The 17,579-nt window shown below is 42.3% G+C and overlaps 1 protein-coding gene across 1 annotated transcript in view; it reads left to right on the top strand.

The window, feature by feature from the left end:
- ACTN2 (actinin alpha 2) overlaps window positions 1-17,579 on the top strand; it is a 76,972-nt gene that overhangs the window by 40,921 nt on the left and 18,472 nt on the right. The window contains exons 10-16 of the mRNA XM_048485691.1: window positions 937-1,167; window positions 2,007-2,154; window positions 3,854-4,004; window positions 12,170-12,278; window positions 13,569-13,709; window positions 15,222-15,404; window positions 17,280-17,414. Of these exons, the coding sequence (XP_048341648.1) occupies window positions 937-1,167; window positions 2,007-2,154; window positions 3,854-4,004; window positions 12,170-12,278; window positions 13,569-13,709; window positions 15,222-15,404; window positions 17,280-17,414 (1,098 nt within the window). The remainder of the gene's footprint in view (window positions 1-936; window positions 1,168-2,006; window positions 2,155-3,853; window positions 4,005-12,169; window positions 12,279-13,568; window positions 13,710-15,221; window positions 15,405-17,279; window positions 17,415-17,579) is intronic.

Here is a 17,579-nt window from a genome sequence, read left to right as displayed (position 1 = left end):
ACAGTGAAATCCTAAAGAGAGTTACTCCAGTCTGAGCCCATTCATTTCAATGGGCTTAGACTGGAGTAATTCCGCTAAGGATTATAATGCAAATCTTTTCATTTTATTGTGCCTGGTTTATCATGTTTATCATGTTACCTCCTGGCCCTTTTACTTCCATCCTCTATCCTTTCCACGGACTTTGCCTTCTAGTTTGCCTGGCTCAAGGCAGAGTTCTCAGTCTTCTGAGGAAAGGATGTGTCCTTTCCTGCTGGTCTTCTGGCCATACCTCATCAGGTCTTCTCACCCCAGTCTGCACTATCATGGCTTGTCCTTTGGCCAACAAATATCATGCTGATCGGCCTAAGGTGCCACAAGGAGAACTTGGTGCCAAATATTGCTGCTTTGGATCCAAATGAGAAAACATTATTTAGCCCAGAGTTGGTTCCCCTGAAGCTAAGTAGTCACCTGTTTGCATTTTTTCTTATATTGATTGATTGGTTGCCCTTCCCATGGCAGGCTCAGGGCGGCTTACAACAAATACCTCAATGAACACATCAGTGCCACTCCAATAGCACTAAAGCCAACCAACTGAGGGGGATGGGAAAATGAAGGGGAGGAAGGAAGTGAAAGAGAAGGAAAGGGACAAAGAAGAGGAAAGGGGAAACAGACAAGGAGGTGAACTCTGTTGGAAACTTGCTATGTCTCATTCCTAACAAAAATCACCCTAGGAAGCATTTTGATCTCTTGTCTCCAGGTAGTACTTGTTTCATGAGCCATGTAGTACAGGATATTATTCACTCTAGCTATGGTTCACACTGGCAATACAAATGTAAAGAAACAAAAGCCACCTAGGGCTATGTAAACTAAGCAGATTATTGGGGGGGGGGGTGTTACTTTTTTGCTGTCTTAGTTTTTATGTTTGTTTCTTTATAACATTATGTGCGCACAAAACAGCTTTTAGAATGGATTCATCGCACAATTCCATGGCTGGAAAACAGGACCCCAGAGAAGACTATGGTGGCTATGCAAAAGAAGTTGGAAGACTTCCGAGATTATCGTCGCAAGCACAAGCCACCCAAGGTCCAAGAAAAATGTCAGCTGGAGATCAATTTCAATACATTGCAGACCAAATTAAGGATCAGCAACAGACCGGCTTTCATGCCATCAGAGGGCAAGATGGTTTCGGTAAGTAAGGAGTTTTATAAATCTTCACCCTCAGTTCTAAACTATTTCATTTAGATTGGGAACGTGCATAACTATTTTGTTCTAATTATTCTGAGTTTTAAGTAGAACTAAGGGGAAAATGGGTAGGGATGATTTTAATAGGGATGATTTTTTTAACTCACAGACTAATCTAGCTTTGCGGTATGCCTTACACTCTTATTTGCTGCTGCATCTTTTTTTCTGCTTTATTTATTAAAATTATTTTAAAGAGGACTATATGCAGTTATACATTTGTATTAATCTTTCTTGTTTAAAACATCACTTCTAAACCAGTGATTTTCCAATTTTACAGTGAGGATGGCAACTTAGTCCCTAACCCAAGTTAACAAATTTATGTAGAAACTTCCTTATATTGCAAGCTATGAAGGATTTCCTTTGCAATTAATCCAGAAAGATATACACCAAATCTTTACCAGGTTCTGTATCAAATTTATCTCCACATGTTTTAGTTGAGGCTGTCATCTATTTAACTCTGTGCTTTTGCATTGTGCAAATTGATTTTCTTGCTCAGTTTTCTTTACAGTTGCAAGGATGTTTCCCTTTTCCTTACATCCCAATACTTCTGCACCATGTGGCACATCTTTAGTATTTATTTCTGATAAATATACCTAACAGCTAACAGCATATGGGTCTTTACTCTTTGACTGAAAGAGTATATCATGTAAATTTCAATAGTGTGGGAGAAAACAATAGGAAACAAAAGAGAGATCTGATACACAAAAGATGTGCAACACCAGAAATCTCCTTTGAGATGCATCACAAAAGGTGCTTCAGGATGTTCATCTCCACACTTTCCATAGGATATTGCCAGTGCTTGGCAAAGGCTTGAACAAGCAGAAAAAGGCTATGAGGAATGGCTGCTGAATGAAATACGAAGACTTGAACGACTGGAACATTTGGCTGCAAAATTTAGGCAAAAGGCAGATGCTCATGACACTTGGGCGTATGGTAAGATAAGGGCAATCTATCACAGGTGTTTATAGTTACTTTTAGGAAATTTAGTGGTTATTTTATGCTGTTTTTAGTTTTGGATGGTTCTTAATGTCTTGTCTTGTTTTTATATTGATAATTCATGGTTGATTTTATGGGTTTTGTACTTTGTAAGTCACCTTGAATAAAACTCTGGAAAAAAAGATTATACATTTTCTAAGAAAATTGTGCCTCAAGCATGCTATATCATCTGCATGACATTCCTATACATTCATTGTCATAGAACCATACAGTTGGAAGAAACCCCAAAGGTCATCAAGTCCAACTCCCTGCAATGCAGGAACACACAATCAAAGCATTCCTGACAGTTGGCCATCAAGCCTCTCTTTTAAAATCTCCAAAGAAGGAGTCTCCACCACCCTCCAAGGTAGTTCATTCCACTGTCAAACAGCCCTTACTGTCAGGAAGTTTTTCCTGATGTTTAGGTGGAATCTCTTTTCTTTCACCTTGAACCCATTACTCTTGGTCCTAGTCTCTGGAGCAGCAGGAAACAAGCTTGCTCCCTCACCAACTTGACATCCCTTCAGATATCTAAACATGGCTATCATGTCATCTCTTGATCTTCTCTTCACCAAACTAAACATACCCAGCTCCCAAAGTCTCTCCTCATAGGGCATGGATTCTAGACCTTTTACCATTTGGTTGCCCTCCTCTGGACACATTCCAGCTTGTCAATATCCTTCTTGATCTGAGGTGCCCAAAACTGTACACAATATTTCAGGTGAGGTTGAACCAATGCAGAATAGAGAGGCCCATTTACCTCCCTCAATCTAGACACTATACTCTTATTGATACAGCCCAAAATCGCATTGGCTTTCTTGGCAGCTGCATTACACTGCTGACTCATATTCAGTCTGTGGTCTACTAAGACTCCCAGATCCCTTTTGCATGTAGTGTTGTCAAGCCAGGTGTCACCCATCCTATATCTGTGCATTTCATTTTTTCTGCCTAAGTGTAGTATCTTACATTTATCTCTGTTGAAATTCATTTTGTTTGTTTTGGCCCAGCTCTCTAATCTGTCCAGGTCATTTTGAATTCTGACTCTGTCCTTTGTGGTATTATCTACCCCTCCTAATTTGGTGCCATCTGCAAACATTCCATCATCCTAGTCGTTGATAAAAATATCGAATAGCACTGGGCCCAGGACAGAACCCTGTGGCACCCCACTAGTCATTGCTCTCCAGGGTGAAGATGAGCCATTAATGGGCACCCTTTGAGTTCAGTCAGTCAACCAATCGGTCAGTGGAAAAGCTTCATAACCAATTCAGCAAATGGTAAATTCTGGAATCCTCAAGGTTCCTGTACACTAATATGTAGTTTTTGGCTTTGTCATGCAATACACAATGGGTTGTTACATTTTTTTTAGTTACAGTGTGTACTTTGGCATTTTTTGTTTTGGTTAGACAGATGAACGAGCATAATGTTGATGGAGGCCCTTGTGGGAGGCTGGATGGAGTTCAGTTTGCGCAGGCCTCTGCCGTATGTGACACTATAACTTAAACAAATGGGTCTGCTAAGGGTGTCTTGGCACTTTGCAGTGCCAGGCCCAACTTGATCCTGTCAAACATTGGACTGTATTCTAAAGAACCTTTGAAGTCGGCTAAAAGTAATTAGCTTTATTAATGACAATCCTTTTGGTTGCCTTTCCTCCTGCCAGGCAAAGAGCAGATTCTGCAGCAGAAGGATTATGAATCTGCCTCTCTGACAGAGATCCGAGCTTTGTTGAGGAAACATGAGGCTTTTGAAAGCGACTTGGCTGCTCACCAGGACAGAGTGGAACAGATCGCTGCCATTGCCCAGGAGCTAAAGTATGTTCCATTTAGAGGCACACAGCTGCTGACATTTGCCCGATAAACTCTTTCCAATAAATTTGATAGTGTCATAGGTACGATGCAGGAATTCCACAGATAGTTTGTAAGTGTTATTATCTTGGCCTGCTCATTGAAAACCTTTCTCATTTCCTCTTGAACTAAAAACAGAGGCATCTTAGCAGGGCAAAGATTTCAAACATAACTGAATCAGAAACCTTTGATTCTGTCTTTTTCCTAGTCAGTAATTTTGGTGTTAGAGATAAGTCGGCTCCACAAGTTTTTCTTGAGAGAAGCTGGAAGGAAAGCTAACCTTGCTGAAGTGATGCATTTCATTTATTTTCTGTGTGTATTGCATTGCTCAAAAGAATGGTTGCAGAAATAACTGTTTGCAGAAATCATTACATTTCAAAAAGACTTTCACACACACCTTACCAGTTTATTTATTCTTTCACTTATCAAGACATACAGATAGGGATTGTTAGGCACCCATTAGAATTTTTGCCTGACATTCCCACTGCATGTTGCTTTTAACAATTAAGGGGGAATTCCTGTGGGATTGGGGCATGGCTGCTCTGGCAGATTTGCCCTCCCTGGGGCACTTACCCTGGTGGAGGGGCAATTCTACCAGCATGCAGCCACTGCCACCCCCAGCGCTGGAGTATGGCATTGAACACAGCACCAGAGTCCCACACCTCCACCACTGCCACTGACACAGCGGGAATGGGCCAGGGGCGTGGCTAGGGGCAGAGCTGATGTTAGTCATCTGCCACCTGACCTTTGCCAGTGTTACACCAGCGGGCAGCAGTTAAGACTTAAGTCAGCCTTTTAACTGATGTAAGTCCATTGCGACCCATAGAGGCTCTTTGAAGGCGGGGAGTCTGTTCAACTTTTCTAGTGTCCCCGAACCACCATGAAGCCTCTTTGGGGATGGTGGCCAGGCACTGCCATGGTGCCATGGCCAGGTGCCTGGCTCATGGATGAGGCTGCCTATATGAAAAGCTACTTGTGATTAAGCAAGGAGGGAGGTGAGCTGTTTCTTTGCTAAACTGATTCACAAAGGAGCAGGAAAGGCAGCCCCTGCTGTGAAGCAGCAGCAACTGGGATTGCAATATGCAGGGACAGCATTCATACACCCCATCCCTGCTAGGATTGACAGGTTCCTGCTATGGCTGGGAAACCTCCTCCGCTCTGCCAGCCCATCTCACTGCCACTCACCTGGGCAGTGGGAGAAAAATGATGGGGAAATGTGGGGTGATTGCTGGTGTTCTGACATGATGGTGTTACTTTTGGCACAACCAGAAGTGATGTCATCATGTTGCTGACAATGCTCTAACATTCAGCTAAATTCTATCCTTGAACCATAGAGTTCTGGCTGAAGACTTGCAATATCATCATGGCCCTACCCACAGGTCAGTTTCTTACCAGTTGTCTTCTTCATTCTGACAACTTTAGTCCCCGCACCCCTTTCTGCTGGTACTGCCCTTCCCTGTGCCTTTCCTGCTTGTCAGATTGGCACTTCATCTAGTGGGAGCAATACCAGTTCTCCCTCAGCTTGTCAACCCTTCATGACTGCCATCATCTCAGCCAAGGTTCACAGCCTATTAAAAAGGCTAAGGCTGGGGGAGGTGAGGGCACTGGAGCTGAGCATCGCCATTTTGAGATAGTGCTAAGCTCCACATGCCCTCCAGATGGGCTGCAGGCAGAACTGTGATTTAGAATATCTGCCTTCAGCTGTTGTTCTGTTTCCCCTTTAAGTTGGAACAAAGAAGGTATTTCTCTGCTGTGCCTTCAATGGCAAAGCCATATGAACCATGCGTGGAAACAGCTTGGTACTGGGTTGAAACTCTTAAATAGGTAGGGCATGCTCTGTGTCAACTGGGAGTGGGAAAAAGTGCAACCTTTACACACTCATAAAGTTATTTGAGTTTATTGTTAGACCCATGGTCTTTGGGTTTGTTGATAACTTAGTAATTTTTCAAATATTATGTTTATTTTATACTCACATTTAATACCACATTTCCACAGGCACAAGGACTTCCGCTTGCATAATGCACCTTGCACAGCTGCCCCCTACCTCAGCAACCTGAAAAGGCCCTCTAAATCTTGCTCCTGGGAGGACTCAGGCTCCTGCTGGAGGAGGGAGCTATGAAATAAGACTGCATAGGTAGAAGTTCTTATTCATGCAGAAAGACAGCAATGGATCCAACTGAGAGTGCTCACATCCATCCCTTACTGCAATATTCTTTCTACCTGAGGCTTTAAAAAAAAATTGCCAGTGTACTCTTGTGCAATAACATGCAAATATTGCAACAATCCCCTTGTCCCTCTGAATTCCCTTTCAGCTTTCACAAGCACATAGTTTTACTGAAGCTAATGTTAATAATTTCCTAAAGTATTTTTTGCAGAACAGGATAAATTAAAACTCTTTGGAGATGATTCTTAAAGATATCTGTGCTGAGAAGCATTGGTGATACTCTTACAGGTTATTAGCTGCAGCCCTCTGAGATATATTGTTCCTTTCTATATTCGGGGCCAGCATGGCTCCATATTTTCTGGTCCTCATCTCTTGGCAGAGTGAAGTTGCTATTTTTGGAGAACAATTGGTGTGTGACCTTGAGCTGTGCTGGTTATAGTTCAGTGTCAGCTCTGCCATTTTTTCTTTCAGCAGCTGAGTCTGCTAAGAGCGTAAAGGTTAAAGTTGTTAAGGCTTGTTGATCTATGGTCTTTGGATAAAGACTATGTATACTCATAATGAGGGTAAACTCTAGTTCAGAAATCACTGCTGTGTGCCAGATGATAGTTCTCAGAAATAGTAGCTGCTAAGTGATTATAGGTTTTGGATGCAAAGTGATTCAAAAAACAGAAATAAAGTAATGGAAGCTCTATTTATAATAGAAAAAGTGACTGCATTGCACTGCACAGCCCAGTAGACTCATGATCCTCCTAAATGCTGTCTATTTTGATTAATTAGGGCAAATCTTTCTGCATATGTTTTATTTATCATTTATTTTACTATAGCTAGGCTGCCTTTACCAACTATGCAGAAGTAAAATGGCACTGGCCTAGTGTTCATGTGGACAATATGTGAAAAATAAAACTGACAGACATCAATGAAATTATAATTTCCCACATTTACTGACAGATGGTAGTGAGTGCCAATGGATTCTGACTCCCAGATCTTTCAATTTAAGCTGGCACCAACAATAATAATCGAACAGCACATTTGTTCATGTAAAAGCTCAAATCCTGTTGACTTAAGACTCACTTTGATAAAGTTTGAGAATGACTCCTCTAAATAAAGAAAATCTTCCCACTCACTCAAGGTCTGGATTTAACACGGTGTTCTCATATTAGACAAAATCCCAGACTGAAATCGGCATTTACTCACATCATTACAATGCCTGCGATGAATATTGCCAACAAAGAGTTCCCTGGTAGCAGCCAAGAGCTAAATGTAGCAGATGATGAGATGCTTATAAAAGTGAACAGAGACCTCACTAGAATCACAAACCCTATCTGTCAGCAAATTAGTCTGGACAAAATTTTGCCTCCAATTTCAAAACTAAAAGCCAGAACTCAGAGAATTTTTGAGCTATTTTCCTGAGCCCAAAGGGCTTTGGACTTATTTTTCTTGAACAATAACTCTTCCAAACTCACATGGTAAACTGAAGGGGATTTGAAAAGCAATTTCTGATATGTGTGGGCCTAAGAGATCCTTAGAACAGATTGCAGCCAATATGTGCATAGTAGAAATTATTACAGTTCAGAAAATAAGCTTGGGTCTAGAGCAGAGGTGGGATTCAGCCAGTTCACAACGGTTCCATGGAACCACTTGTTAAATTTTCTTCAGTTCGGGAACCGGTTGTCAAACATTAACTTCAATTTCTTTGATAAATTTTCCTCAGTTCTGCAAACTGCTGGTTAATGATTAACTTCAACTTCAACTGGCCCAGCATATCTGTTAATGATTAATCCCCCCGTCTCCCATGGGAGTTAGTGGTGTGAGGCTCTGTTTTAAAAAGTATCCAATGAAATCCCTTGGAGGAAGGGCATACAAAGCCTCAGTTGGGAGAGGAGTGGGTCAGAGGCAGGAACACCAGGAGATTATTGAGCTGGTTCCTCCTGGCTATTAAAGTAAGGAACTGCGGTTTGTTAACTTTCTACCCTGGTGCCATGGGGATGGGGAGGGCAGAGTTTGCCCAGTGTTTGGTTCCTGTTGGCAAAACTTTTGTACCCTGGTGCCATGGGGATGGGGAGGGCAGAGTTTGCCCAGTGTTTGGTTCCTGTTGGCAAAACTTTGTACCCTGGTGCCATGGGGATGGGGAGGGCAGTGTTTGCCCAGTGTTTGGTTCCTGTTGGCAAAACTTTGTACCCTGGTGCCATGGGGATGGGGAGGGCAGAGTTTGCCCAGTGTTTGGTTCCTGTTGGCAAAACTTTCTATCCTGGTGCCATGGGGATGGGGAGGGCAGAGTTTGCCCAGTGCTTGGGTTCTGCTGGCAAAACTTTCTATCCTGGTGCCATGGGGATGGGGAGTGGAGAGTTTGCCCAGTGCTTGGTTTCTGCTGGCAAAAGTTTCTATCCTGGTGCCATGGGGATGGGGAGGGCAGAGTTTGCCCAGTGCTTGGTTTCTGCTGGCAAAACTTTCTATCCTGGTGCCATGGGGATGGGGAGGGCAGAGTTTGCCCAGTGTTTGGTTCCTGTTGGCAAAACTTTGTACCCTGGTGCCATGGGGATGGGGAGGGCAGAGTTTGCCCAGTGTTTGGTTCCTGTTGGCAAAACTTTGTACCCTGGTGCCATGGGGATGGGGAGGGCAGAGTTTGCCCAGTGTTTGGTTCCTGTTGGCAAAACTTTCTATCCTGGTGCCATGGGGATGGGGAGGGCAGAGTTTGCCCAGTGCTTGGTTTCTGCTGGCAAAACTTTCTATCCTGGTGCCATGGGGATGGGGAGGGCAGAGTTTGCCCAGTGTTTGGTTCCTGTTGGCAAAACTTTGTACCCTGGTGCCATGGGGATGGGGAGGGCAGAGTTTGCCCAGTGTTTGGTTCCTGTTGGCAAAACTTTCTACCCTGGTGCCATGGGGATGGGGAGGGCAGAGTTTGCCCAGTGTTTGGTTACTGTTGGCAAAACTTTGTACCTTGGTGCCATGGGGATGGGGAGGGGAGATTTTGCTCCGTGCTTGGCTCTGTTTAGCAAAACTGTCTACCCAGGTGGCATCGGGGCTGAGTGGGGAGATTTTGCCATGTGCCCCTGCTGCAGTACCACCCACCCTGCTCTGGAAATCTCTGCACCCATAACGCCCAGGCCACGCGCCCGCCATGTTGAGCCCCGCCCTGCTCCATTGGCACTACGCGACTGTTTGAATCCCACCACCATTGGAACCTGTTGTTAAAATTTTTGAATCCCACCACTGGTCTAGAGTAATGTTTCTGTCTCCCACAGCAACCTGAAATGTCCCTCCAAATTTTGTTCTTGGGGTGCCTTATGGACAGCCACGAGAAGAGCGAGGCAGAAGTCCTTGTTTTCATTAAAATATCAAACCCATAAATTGTTAGGTATATCCATTGCTATGATGTCTAGAAGTACTTTCCAAGATTTTTTAACAGACAAAGGGTTGGATCCAGTAATAGTGCATGGACTCCAGCAGCATTTAGCATTTTCATATAATTTTTGATGAAATAACAATTAAATTTGTATATAGAGCAATGGAATGTATAACAGACAATTGGCATGGGTCTTTTCCACATGCACAGCTTACCACAAAACCTTGTGTCTTGGAAATGTTTCCTGTGAAATCATTACACACACGTCCACTCCCCCTGTCGTTTTTCCACTTGTCTCTTCAGTTGCATTTATTTCACAAATTAATACTGAAATTATATTATTCCTAATAGTGGTGGGATGTCATCCATGATGCAAAAGAACAATCTTCCCCACTTTCCCCTTTTGCATAGGCAATTTTGCATTAATAAACAGTAGCTCTGAAGTGGAAATTCAAAAAAATTCTGTCCCCATTTCTACCATTGAGAACTACCCACAAAAAATGGAACAAAAAAACAAGCAAAAAAACACCCCACTGGAGCAGGTGCCATTACTTTAAGGAACAGAAATAAGTAGCCTCCACTATATTTTTTGGTCCAGTTAGAACTGCAGTAACACATGAACATTACTAGGGCAGTCCCTTCTGAATTTCCTCCTGTAAAAGCATCTTCCCTTGTCAATTTCACTTGGTCCTAGCTTCAGACACAGTGTATTTTTATGTTAAGGTTACATGACTAATTTGAGATGAAATTGACATAACTGACACAATCGACCTAGTTTGTGTCTGTGTCCTAATATTACATTGTTAACGGGATATGACAAAGAGAATTTTAAAAAATTCTTTCAAAAATGGATGACAAGGGGGAGGAGAAAATGGGTGATGGGAACGTGAGTGTCCCCTCTGTTAGCCATCCCTGCAGGGTAGGCCACCTTGACCTCGTAGGAGCTCAGCTACCCTTTTGGATCAAACAAGACACTACTCCAGCTTCTGATCATAAGCTCTTTGCTTTCATCAAGCAGTTCACAGCACTCCTTCAAGCTTGAGCCTCTGCACTATACTAAGCTCCTCCCTTGTTCCCTGCCTCCTTTTTATCCCACTCAGAAGGTTCCAACCTCCTGGAAACTCCCTGTTCCAGCCTTCTAGTGACTGGCAAGTTGTCTGTCATACCCTGCCAACCTAGGGCTGGCTGTTCAGCTTTCCTGGCCTTCACCTTGATTGCAGCCTGTGCTGGGCCTACCCCACTTTCTAAAGCTGCCCCACTTCCTAAAGCTGATTGCAGATTGGCTAGGGTTATGTTATCTCCACCCTTTTCTCTGTAACTTCTGATGCTTGCTGTTGCTGCTTAGGCTCTCCTTCCATTTCTCTGCAGTTCCTCCTAGCTAGCTTTTAGCTTCCTGGAGGTCCCTGCTCCTGCTGGTAAGGCTAAGGGAGGGACTGCGAGCTGTGGGATGCTCCAGAGCCCCTGGGTGGGTTTTTTTGTGACAAGGAGAGGGGTAGAACAGGTTGTTGGGTGCTGGGAGGTAGCCCTGTCCCTGGACAGGAAGGTTGGGCAACTATTTAGGGGCATGGACAAGGGCAGAGAAATGAATAGAAAAAAACCTTGGTAAAAGTAATTGTGAAAATAATAGGGGGGAAATGTAGGGAAAATATTTCCAGAACCAAATGGAGGGGAAAAATTGTGACATTAAAATTTTAAAACATAGCACTTGGTGGTAAGATACATTGTAAACCACTCATACAGAAAAGGCCATTTTTTAAATTTTACTTTTAAAGCTGCATCAGAAGAAGTACTTTGTGCTCTGTCTTGCGCACATAGAAAGGGTAACACTAATACAGTCATTTTCACTTAGCACAGGCAGACAGTGAGGACTAATTTTGGTTCATTTGTTTGCACAAGTTCTGTAGCATCTGTGGAAATCTTATGTGGGATCTTAATGCTAGTTATCAAAATAAGAAGGTAGCCCTGTTTCAAACACACTGACCTAAGGCTAACCTTAGCTCTTTAGATCTCAGAAGCTAAGCAGGGTCGAAATTGGCAAGTATTTGGATGGGAGACCTCAAAGGACTAAGAGACAGGCAATGACAAACCACTTCTGACTGTCTCTTGCCTTGAAAATCCCACCATGTCAGATGTGACTTGATAGGAAAAAAATGTTTCAAACAGGAGCACAGTTTAATAAGGCTAGTTCTTTCTCTGTATGGAGCTACAATGAGTACAACCTTTTCCTTCCCTGTTCTTGCCCACACCAAGCCCTGGAGTAGATACTCTAAAACACTGACCCAGATTAAAGGAACAGGATTGTCAAAACACCCCCACCCCTACCCCCAGGATATGTCCTTCAAATCTGTATCCTGTACATAAACATGGAGTTACCATAGGTTGGCTGCTAGTTGACATCACTTTACACTACCACCACCTTCCCTCCAAATTCCACAAATGATTTCTCCATACAATACCTATTCGTGTACTGGTGTTAATTCTGTTCTGCCTCAGAAACTACAAACAGGAGAATAAGTGATTAGTTGCTCTAGACAAATACCCATAGGGAAAAAAAATACCCACTTGGTTTGTACTCAGGTATTTTGTGTTATTTGGCCACCTGTAATGTGTTCTTTTTTCCTTTAGTGAACTGGATTACCATGATGCTGCAAGTGTCAATGATCGATGTCAGAAGATTTGTGATCAGTGGGACAGGCTGGGAACACTCACTCAGAAAAGGAGGGAGGCACTGGAGGTGAGACCAATGAAAAAATTAGCTCCTTTAAACATATTATGTTATAATGGAAGGTGTACCATTTATTGTGAACTGATATGTAGACATGACAGGTATTTTTTGGTGCACCACTAAACCCCAACACATTGCGTTTTTTGGGGTAGAGGGGAAATACTTAATAAATGTAAATAAGTTTATTCGATACAGTCTACAGACCCAAACAGAAAAGAATACAATATACAAAATTTAGAAGTAGATCAGTCTGTATCATAAGCATACACAGAAGAAAAAATGTTCAGTTCTCTCATATGTCTTTGTTAATTTGTTCATGGATTCTCAAGACCACAGATAAGAACTTAGCAACCATTAGTGATATCCTTGGATTCTTACCCTCTAATCAAAACTTCACATAAAATTGAGATGACCGATTGGAACATACTTCAGCAAGGGATAAATAAGCTGTTGTAACAACCTGAAGGAATTGCAAACAAAGATGAATGTACTTGACTGTATGAGCATCCTTTGTAAAAAGACTTGTCACTTTTTGCTCCCAACGTGGACAAGAGCCATCTCTTAACTGAATCTGGTCTCAAGTGATGCTTCTAGCATCATCCTTTGGATACCGGATGCATGACAGGCATATTCATCATTACAATTACATCTTAAGTCTCTTGGTTTAAATCGTTTTAGTGTATATCATGCTTTCCCATCTTTTTCCAGGATAATATATTTTATATGTTTTACTATTTTATAATTTAAAAATTCTACTACATTCATTAAAACATTAATTACAAATCAGCAGCAAGCTGATTAACATTAACAGTGCAATCTTCAAAAGTCTATTCAGAATTCTATACAAGTCTGTTAAATTGGACTTACTCCCTTTTAAGATTTCATTGTCCTTGGGATTGCCCTGTAAATCAATAAACACTGTATGAATTATTCCATATGGATTATTAACCTTTAACCATTAGAAATTTTTTGAAATACGGTACCCCAGTTCAGCCTTTGATGATCAGAAAGCACGAATGCACATAAACATGCAAAGGCAAACTGAGAATGGACAGTAAAAAATTAAGCAAAGAAATTGTATGCAGCTACTGTGGTAATCACTAGTGCACCACAACTGTGATTGTTTCATAGGAAGAGGGGGGGGGGAGAGAAATGAACCCTTTGGCTTCATTGTCCACATTGGTTGATTCTGTTGAATTGAGATGTCCATCTCAAAAATCTGAGTCAAAGTGAACATGTGCTTATAAAAAAGAAAAACTCCATATTCATTTGTTTAATTACTGCACTTTAACTTTGCAGAGAACAGAGAAATTGTTGGAAACTATTGATCAGCTCCACCTGGAGTTTAGCAAGAGAGCTGCTCCATTCAACAACTGGATGGAAGGTGCCATGGAAGACTTACAAGACATGTTCATTGTTCATAGTGTAGAAGAGATCCAGGTAAGACCAGCTCATGATTTTTACTTTGTGAATCTAAGATAGTGCAGATGTTTCCTTTTGACTGTGACCAGGCCTTATGAGAGATCAGTAGAGAGTGGGTTACTTTGATCTTTTGAGGCTCTTAGCCATAATCTTTTTTTTTTTCAAAATGAGAAGACAGTGCATTTAAAAACAAGTTAAAAAACTTATCAAATGCCAAAACATAACAAATGTCTAAATCTGAAGCTCCTTTGTCTCTCCTTCTTCTGCAATTGACCCTGATTGTGAAAAGAAAGTAGTGCTATAAATGACTGTTTCAAGCATTGCTTGTTCTTATTCATCACTTAAAGATACATCGGGGGGGGGGGGGAATATCCTGTATTCATTCTGTATATATATCATCAGAACTTTATAGAAGGAGCCTATTAGGATTGCAAATTTCCAGGTGATGTCAGGGAATCTCCCAGAATTACAAATTATTTCCAGTTTACTGAGATCAGTTCCCTGTTCTATGGCATCACATATCTGTGGAGTTCCCTCCCCTCCTCGAACCCCACATCCCCAAGGAGTTCTTTCCAGAGTTTACCAATCCAGTGTTGGCAACCTTAGGGGCAAGAAAAGCCAGTGTGGTTTAATAGCCAGTGGAAGACCAAAGTTCAAATTGTATTCAGTTCAATAATTGTAATTATTTTATTTAAATCTTTATACCCCATCTTATCCATTGTTAAGCCACTTATTTGTTGCATACTCCTGTTGCCTATTCACAAGCAGCAAATCTAGAGCCATTCTCAAACTGGTCACTATAGCATTTCTGAGGTCTGACAGGGCTTACATTCAGAAAGGGAAGAATGCTTTGCCATTCTTTTTTGAACATGGAGGACACCAACAAGTGCCTTTCTTCCCTGGCATTATTTTTAGTGCTAAGCAAGTGCTGTCTTGGTGCATGTTATTATCTCTGCACAGTCACCATGGACCTAATCAGCAAGTGGGCATGTGACCTGTCTGGGTGACCTCTGCTTGTGTCCCCTTCTTGGGAACTATGTTAAAATATACATAACACACTGGGTATTTTGCCGGAAGACTTTGAGATAATTCTGATTATGGGCATTTTCTCCTTTGTTTTTAACAGACTGGACTATGTCCCACACTGCTTTTTCTCTATTCCTTCCACATGTAGCTCCCTTAATCCCAGTTCAAAACATGCATTGCAACTCTATTCAAAAGCATCCTTAAAGCAACTTGGCTTATTTTTTTAAAAGCTAGCAATGGAGTATGGTCGTAGTAATATGTAGTTAGCCTCTGTTCTTTCTCTGTTTAGATGTCTTCCTTCTTTGACCCTGTTTTTAACAACTGCAAAATGAACAGTGTTATGTTGCCTTTTCATTGTTTATACAGAGCCTACTTGCTCTGCAGGCTTCAATGGATTTGCACATCTATTCCTGTGGGGAAGAGAAAATGGATACTTAGCAAAATATTGGTAATGATACAACTATATAATGCATCCAACTCCCTGCCCCCCATTTCTGATTTCAGAGTCTGATCACGGCTCATGAACAATTTAAAGCCACTTTACCTGAGGCAGATGGTGAACGGCAAGCTATATTATCAATCCATAATGAAGTGGAGAAAGTGATTCACAGCTACAGCCTCCGAATAAGTGTCAACAATCCTTACAGCACAGTCACGCTGGATGAGATACGTACTAAATGGGAAAAGGTACTATAAGCAAAAGCAGCAGAAATATTTATTGGTTTATGGTCATGCATTTGTGGGGAAAAACAGGGCATTCACCAGAATTGGAACAACAGATTTTTATCCTTAATGCTATATTCTGACAACCCCAATATAGCACCAAGCCAGACGGTGATTAGGCATCACCAGTAACTCAATATCCTGTCTTGAATATGGGACACTGTACCTCTGGTGCTACACTGGGGTTAGTAAAATGCATGCGGGTCGAGAGAATAGCCATGCTGTTTTTTACAAAACTGAACTCATGTTTCAGTGCTGATTTTACATAATGGAGGGCAGTGGGAGATGACTAGTCAGCTTCTTTCTTTTTTGTGTCATCAAGTCACATTAGACTTAAGATGATCGCATAGGGTTTTCAAGCAAGAGATGTTCTGAGGAGGTTTGCCATTTCCTGCCTCTGCATAGTGTTGCTGGTATCTCTTGGTGGTTTCCCATCCAGATATTTGCCAGGGCTTAGCTTTTGAGATCTGACAAGATTGGACTATCCTGCATTATCCAGGTCAGGGCTCTAGCCAACTAACAATATTTATTTTATACATTTCAAGTGAAGATTCGTGGGATAGCAGGTAGGGTGAGAGTAGCAGTAGCATAGTTTCCAGCCTGTAGGACTGAGATGCTGCTTTGTGTCAGTCCCAAGAACATTATTAATGGTTCCTTATGAGCCATTTGTTGCCTTGTATAGAATATCTAACCACAAGGTGACTGGAGAAGCATTTTTCTTCTCTGGTCTCTGCAGAAGGCTTTTGCTGTGATTTGGGTACTGGGGAATAGCTTCTTAGGGACTGAACAGAAATTTGGGGGCTCCTTCAATATAGTCTTGTTCATCACTAAAGGGGGATCTTTTTCACATGTTTTGCAGCACCCCGGGGAGTGATAGCAGCAGTGGCGTAGGAGGTTAAGAGCTCGTGTATCTAATCTGGAGGAACCGGGTTTGATTCCCAGCTCTGCCACCTGAGCTGTGGAGGCTTATCTGGGGAATTCAGATTAGCCTGTGCACTCCCACGCATGCCAGCTGGGTGACCTTGGGCTAGTCACAGCTTCTCGGAGCTCTCTCAGCCCCACCTACCTCACAGGGTGTTTGTTGTGAGGGGGGAAGGGCAAGGAGATTGTAAGCCCCTTTGAGTCTCCTGCAGGAGAGAAAGGGGGGATATAAATCCAAACTCTTCCTCTTCCTCTTCCTCTTCCTCTTCCTCTTCCTCTTCCTCTTCCTCTTCCTCTTCCTCTTCCTCTTCCTCTTCCTCTTCCTCTTCCTCTTCCTCTTCTTCTTCTTCTTCTTCTTCTTCTTCTTCTTCTTCTTCTTCTTCTTCTTCTTCTTCTTCTTCTTCTTCTTCTTCTAACTAAGTCTAGTCTTTTGATTTGTTAGGCCACAGAGCCCTTAGTTGCTAGCGAGGCCCATGCGGGGTGGGAGGGGAGATGAAGTTTAACACTTCTTGATACTGCTAAATGTGCAGATGAGTATAAATGAAATGAAGCACTAAGTGTGGAGCTAGGGTTGGTAGTTATTAGAGGCTGATTGTTAACAGCAACAAACATTAATTCTGGAATGTTTATCTGAGTTCGATCAGCCAGGAATAAGCTAGTTAACCCACATACTGGTGTCTCATGTCCTTACTGATGATTGGCATAGTGATAAACCATTATATCGACATATCAATTACTGCTTTTTTAAACCCTCCAAAAAGCTCAACAGTGTCATGTGGGTGGTGGCGGCTGCGGTGGGAACTGGGGAAGGGGAAATGTAGCCCATTTAGCATTTCTCCTTCCCCAGTCTTATTGCCTTATGATTGCTTTTCCTCATCCAACCAAGATGGTTACGTGCAATTTCTGCTTGTTTTGCAGGTAAAACAACTTGTGCCTATAAGGGATCAATCGCTGCAAGAGGAACTGGCTCGCCAGCATACCAATGAACGTTTACGCCGTCAGTTTGCTGCTCAGGCCAATGTCATTGGGCCCTGGATCCAAACCAAGATGGAGGTAGATATTTATAGTTTTCTGGCAGAGCATATAAAATGTCAAAGGCATTTTCCTCCGCTAACTGCTTTTCCTCAGCTAATACTTTGATTTTACACTAGCATTAGTTTCCTTACTTTGTGGTAGCAGAGTATTGGAGAGAACAGAGTAGTGACATGCTGTCTGGTG

Source organism: Sphaerodactylus townsendi, linkage group LG01, assembly GCF_021028975.2.
Source record: "Sphaerodactylus townsendi isolate TG3544 linkage group LG01, MPM_Stown_v2.3, whole genome shotgun sequence".
Lineage (NCBI taxonomy): Eukaryota > Metazoa > Chordata > Lepidosauria > Squamata > Sphaerodactylidae > Sphaerodactylus > Sphaerodactylus townsendi.
Note: the sequence above shows the minus strand (reverse complement) of the source record. Positions and strands in the feature narration are given on the sequence as shown.